The 6,640-nt window shown below is 38.8% G+C and overlaps 1 protein-coding gene across 1 annotated transcript in view; it reads left to right on the top strand.

Annotated features, from left to right (window-relative positions):
* Positions 1–532: 532 nt before the first annotated feature.
* Positions 533–6,640, top strand: part of OTOL1 (otolin 1) — an 8,458-nt gene continuing 2,350 nt past the window's right edge. The window contains exons 1-2 of the mRNA XM_019626590.1: positions 533–899; positions 4,263–4,352. Coding sequence (XP_019482135.1) covers positions 533–899; positions 4,263–4,352 — 457 coding nt within the window. The remainder of the gene's footprint in view (positions 900–4,262; positions 4,353–6,640) is intronic.

Genomic DNA, 6,640 nt, shown 5'->3' with positions numbered 1-6,640 from the left:
ATTTCACTATTTTCTTGAAATAATTGAGGTTGCTGGATAAATTATTCAGCTCAATATTTTTCATCTCTGTCTAATACAAATATATTTGATTCCTATAAATCTGAGTAAGGTCAGTCGGGAAATTATGCATATTTGTTTTCCCCAGGGTATATGAGCTATTAAGTCATGTTGCATTTATTATAGATCATGTTTGCTATTTGGCAAGATAATTTGAATGACTGAGAACGATATTTTAGAACATGTAATACAAGGAAAACAACCAGAAAGAGAATTGAAGCAAAACTTTCCTTATAATAAATATTTTAAGTAAATAAAATATTCTGTTGTGATTCAAGCACACATTTGCATATAATATACATAAAACTATCATTCAATATTATACATACTGTTCATTTTATGGTTCATACATGTATATATATATATATATATATTTCTCTTGTATAAGTACATATTTATATCACTTAGTCTATTCATTTCGATCTCATGTAATATGGACATATATTCCCATTATATCTTTCTTACAGCCTCAATTATGTGGATGTTTTCTTGGCTTTGTGCCATTTTAATTATTTTGGCTATTGCTAGCATGGACACATTAGCAAAGACCACACCATATACCAAGTTTACGAAGAAATCTGAGGGAAAAGAGATGCTGAAAGACCTAAAGCCAGCCAGTGACCTACCTCTGGGAGAAGAAGAGGAAAGCCCCTTCACAGAAGAGACTGACATGGCAGAGCCAACTCCTGACCCCTCCATCCTAGATTCTGCCTTTGGAACTGCCACTCTCTTCCCCTTTGAAAACTTCACTCTTGACACGGCTGATTTCTTTTTGAATTGCTGTGATTGTTGTTCATCCATACCAGGACAGAAAGGAGAGCCTGGAAAGACCGGAAAGCCAGGTATTTTGAAAATAGACGAAGCCCCATTTCTTCCCTGTCTGTCCTTAGGGTTGAGAGAGGTGGATTGGAGGTGGAATTGCCCCAAGGGTTTCTACATTATCATGCTAATTGTGATAGGATTAGGTATAACAGTGTGACAAATGCAAACAGCTACTGTGTGCCTAGTGTGGTAGCCACTAGCCTCGTGCTCGGCTATTAATAAATATTAAAAGTAAAATTAAATAAGATTAAAAATTTAGTTCCTCAATCACACAAGCCACATTTCAAGTGCTCAATAGCCACACACGGCCAATAGCTACCCTATAGGACAGTGCAGATATATAATATTTCCATCACTGCAGAAATTTTTATTAGACAGTGCTGGTTGGAGCAGAGACCAGGCCGCCCCCCCCCCCGCCCCAACCCCAGCACAGATGTGTAGCTCTTCAAGTCACCCTTGTCCACTACCAGTACAATCTTTTTGTTAATGGCTGATACAAAAAGGGAAAATGAAAATTCTCTTATCTGGTAAAAATGTGTGCTGACTAATAGATTTTTGGAGTGAAATTTGTGGTTAGGATTAGATATGGAATGCTTGTGAGGTGGAGAATAAAGCCAGGATTCAGTTTGCTTCTCATTGAAATTCTGAGTCAACACTGTATCTTGCCCAGCAATTTTCTCTGTTGAGCGTCATGGTTACATATTTCAAAATTTCAGATGTCTTTTAAATATACATTATGAATGCACTCTCAGTTTTACTGTAATACATCTTGGCTTTTACATGTCATATGGCAGAGAATTCAAGATGAAACTGAGATCAGAATGTCAATTGCAAATTCACTATTCCCTAAAAAAAATTACATATAAATATTTGTTGCAGCTTGCCTGAAGAATTTAAAGTTATAAAATCAGGAATTATACATCCTCATTAAGCTTTTGATTCATCTCATCCAATTGTAGGAAACTTTTGGGAAATGTGATCAATATTTATGCAGAGCTGAAATGAAAGGGTAAAGGAATTGGGCAGTGGTTCAGCACACCAAGAATTCAGGGTTGCTAAATCATTATTGGAAATGTAATGAAGGGCTGGCCCAGTGGCTCAGTTGGTTAAGAACTTGCTTAAGAGTACGAGCTCTGAGCAACAGGGCCACCGGTTCGATTCCCACATAAGCCAGTGATGCTGCACCCGAGCTGAGCTGCCGCTGAGCTGCCAACAGGTGGCAGGATGGCTTAGCTGGTGAGAGTACGTGCTCCTAACAACAAGGTTGCCTGTTCAAGATGGTGGGCTATGCCCACCCACAACTAAAGACTGAATTTGGCACTTTGAGCTGAGCTGCCACCCGGGTGGCTCAGAGGATAGAGAGAGCGCTCTTAACAACGAGGCTGCTGGTTTTACTCCCGCATGGGATGGTAGCTATACCCACCAGCAACTAAGAGTAAACTCGGCACCTTGAGCTGAGCTGCCACCCAGAGAGCTCAGTGGATAGAGCGTGCGCTTTTAGCAACAAGGCTGCTGGTTCGACTCCCACATAGAATGGTGGCTATGCCCACCCACAAGTAATTGAACACAGTACCTTGAGCTGAGCGGCTCGACTGGACTTGGAGCTGAGCTTGCTGCGCCCCCCACAGCTAAGATTGAAGAACAACAACTTGTCTGTTCCCCTTCCCCAATTCCCCAACACTGTTCCCCTCCCCCAATTCCCCAATAAAATCTAAAAAAAAAAAAAATTAATGAGACTGTGAGACTGAGAAAATTTTATTTACAGGAATTTCTCTTAGTATCATATCTGACTGGCAAGCTGCTTGGGGGTGAAAACTCCCAAGGGCATGGTGAAGTAAACACAGCTGGTTGCTAAACTGTCTTTTAAGGCTGGGGGTCTGTAACATCAAGGCTTGTGTTTTACCCATTGGTGGGCTTAGATGGTCTGTTCTCAGAGCTCAGCCTCTCCTCTAAATACATATGACAGGTACTTTGAAGGCGTGCCAAGTTATTAGCTTGCCCAGAGAGCCCATATGTCTTAGTGTGACTGGCTCTGCATAGAGCACAGTGCTTAAGAGGTAAGAAGGCTGAGTGTATCATGGGCCTACCTTGGGGAAACTTCATTACTTCTCTAAATCACAGTTTCCAAAAGAGTAAAATGGGGTAAGGATAGTACCAACTTCAGAGAGTCATCAAGAGAACTGAATGAGTTCGTACATATAAAGACTCAGTGTGGTGCCTGGACTAGGATAAGTGCTCAATAAACTGTTTATTTTTTCAGTTAGCTGTAGTAGGAGGCTTTTCCTATTTCATGAAATACTCTGCGTCTGATAGGATCCTGTTTTTGAGATTCATAAAGACGTATTTGTTTTGGCTTTATCAGTGCTTTCAAAAGCAGAGCTTTGTTTTTTAAATTAGAAATCTAGTATAACAGCAACATTAAACTTGAAAATAAAAATAAACCTACTCAAATCCTAATTTGTTCCTTGGATCGTAGCATAATACCATTTTGTTAGGGATGTCTCCTCTGATTCTTTACATCACTAACCACAGTGTGGCAATTTCTATTTATTTGTGTGGTTATTTGTTCAATGTTTCTTTCATGGACTCTCAACTCCCTGAGGGTAGAGACTGCTGGAATTTTTTTTTTAAGTTTTTGTATGAATCTTTTAAAAAATTATAATTGACTTATAATATTATATTAATGTCAGCATAGTGATTCCACACTTAGGAAGTGATCACACTAAGCCTAGTAACCATCTGTCATCACACATGGCTATTACGGTCTTATGGACTACATTGCTTATGTTGTACATTACCTCCCCATGACTTATTTATAACTGAAACTTTGGACTTCTTAATCCCTTTCCCCTTTTCCACCTATCCCTCCACTTCCTCCCCTCTGGCAACCATCAGTTTGATCTAGGGGCTGCTGGAATGTTGATGACTGATTCCTAACACCTAGCAGGAACTACGCTGGTTTATAGGAAGCCTGGCACTGGTTCCTGAATGAGTGCGTGAGTGAATGAGTGGGAAAACCAATAGTGCTAGGTATTGTGGTTTTACTTCCAACTTGAATGTGTGGTCCACTTGAAGGTAAGAGTCAGATAATCATTTTGTTCTTGTTGTTTGATACAGTGCTGCTTCCCTGAATCATTAGATCACTGCCATGAATCCAGTGACAAGTACTAATGTGCTCTATTTATCTATTCAGGTAGTACAAAACTGCAAACCTGACAAAAATATTGTCCTCAGAACTCTGTAGTTGTTTATTCTCATCCAGATTTTATCATTAAGACACTGACAGTCATTGGTCTTAGTAGAATGGCTGCTTTTTTTTTCTGAACTGATGAAATGCAAAAGAGAATTTTTCTATCTCAATGGTTTTAAAATCTCATTTCCAGGTCTTAAGGGAGAGGCTGGCGATATGGGGATCCCAGGGCGACCAGGAGTTGCTGGACCCCAAGGTCCAAAAGGCCAGAAAGGAGAGAAGGGTAGGTAATGACATTCATTTCATGTCAAAACTGAAGGGATATTCTGCATCGTTTTGTAGAGAGCAATTTGCTCAGTTAATGCCAGGTTCTTGCAGGTGCATCAGTTTTAAAAATATAAAACTTGGCTAAGCATTTGTGAGTTATATTTGACATTATATGTTATATGTTAATGTTATATGTTATATGTTAACATAACATTATATGTTAACTTTATAAATAGCCAACTGAGAAATTTTAAACTTGGCCAGTAACATCTCTCTCTCTCTCTCTCTCTCTCTCTCTCTCTCTCTCTCTCTCTCACACACACACACACATACACACACACAAGCTCTCACACATCTTTTCTATTTCTTCTCAGCCTTCCAGCTGACCCAGTGACTGGGACCCACGGGGTATCATTTCTGGGGATGGATCCTTCCCTATTTATACCCATATGAGCTCTTTTTCATTATGCAAATTAATTTCATACTAGATAGAACTAACTAGAACAGGCCATTTTCTTCCGTTTGGGTGGGTAGCCAGCCTGCTAAGGAGAATATGACATATCTTTTGGTTCATTGTCAAATCAGGGGCAGTATCAATGGTGGGAGGAGAACAAAATTCAAATGGAGGAGATCTAGCACATAACAGTGACCAGTCACTTTACCTCACCTGGAAATTGAGAGGAATAGACTAGATATTTATTCATACCCTGTTTATTTTTCAAAGATTCGTAGCTATGTGTGCTTGCATTGGTTCTTTTCCAGCTCAGAAATGCTATAGTTCTGTAGATGTCTCAGTAAAGAGGGCATTCTTCCTGGGAAGTCCCTGGTTTTGTAAGTGCTTCAGGGTATTGAGGGCAAGTTACACATTCACTGGGATGCTGAGAAATTCCTCAGTGAATACCGCCAGCCTATAGAAATACCATCGATCCATCAAGTTAAGTGTTTCAGCCTCAGTGTCACATGTCAAAAGACCTAATATCATCTATACATCACCCTCCACATGGCTCAGGAACTGCCTAACTCATTTCTAGTAGAACATTCAGTGAAGTAATTATTCAAAAAAGATGCTCAGGTAAAGAGAGAACTACTTCCCACTTGTCAGTTATGCGATTTTCATTCTCAGAAACATGCAATCCCTTTGTGATTGAATTATGTTAGCAGAAAACCCTGTGAAATAAAGATGAGTGATGAACCTCCCCAGTGATTCATACATTTTGGAAGCTAGACTTCTGAAAGTAGAAGAAAAAACAGGGAAGTATCATAAAATAAGGTTCTTAAGGATATGCTTTGATGAAGGATCAAAAGTAGAAATTCATTCATTCAGCCAGTCGACAAAGTGGCACCTTTACTTTCTTTTTACTTCCAGACTTAGCTTAGACTCTTGGTTAAGATCAAAAGGTTAAAAAAATACATGAGTGAATGACTGCAGTCTGGCTAATCACAACCTGATTGAGTAAATTCAGTGTAAGCAGTTAAAATCTTTAAATGAACTCAAGAACCAGAATAACTCTCCAATAAAGGTCAGTCGATTAGTATTGACAAGGACTGGGAATAGAATTGGTCCTTCGCTTTCATTCAGGGTTGGGCTTTCTCCAAATACATACAGACACTTTTTCTGATGGCCTATGGGTTAATTTCCAAATGTTAAATTTTAAGTGGAATGGTGATGGAGGAGCTAGCTGCTTAGAAAACTGCTGAGTGGCTTATGGTGGGATTTCTGTAGTTGGTCTTGTGAAGTTCGGGGAGTCTTTTCTGATGACTTTTAATTTGACTTACGTTTTCTTTTTTTCTGGCAAAAATGAAACAAAAAATATTAGTCATATCATAAATACTGTGGTTGGAAAATCAATGCCAACCAATGTCATTTGCAGTGATGTTTTCTAAACATCACTCCACGAATTTCTAAACTTTTTCATATCTTAGTTTCTTCCATGATAAAAGCAATGACAACGTATCTGCTCTCCCTTTCTTGAAGGGAGGTGCTATAAACTTTTGTAAATGAAAACTGTTCTAATTGATGAAATGTACTCTGTAATCTGAGCCTCCCTGTCCCAGGATTTAACATCAAATAAAAAATAATATTAAATAAAAAAGGCTGGATTAAATTTTTAAAATCATGTGAAGAGCTTGGAACATTACCTGGTACAAAGCAGATGCTCAAAAAGAGTTAGCTATTATTATTACTATTGTCCTTGCTATTATTTGCAATAAAAATAAATCTAGTGTGGCAGCAATGTAACAGGATGGGCCTTTAGCCAGGTCCAGTATAAAACATCCATGTTGCAGTAATACGGCAAATATCTA

The sequence above is a fragment of the Hipposideros armiger genome, unplaced genomic scaffold (assembly GCF_001890085.2).
Source record: "Hipposideros armiger isolate ML-2016 unplaced genomic scaffold, ASM189008v1 scaffold_16, whole genome shotgun sequence".
Lineage (NCBI taxonomy): Eukaryota > Metazoa > Chordata > Mammalia > Chiroptera > Hipposideridae > Hipposideros > Hipposideros armiger.
The sequence above is the reverse complement of the archived record's forward strand: the minus strand, read 5'-3'. Positions and strand labels throughout refer to the sequence as shown.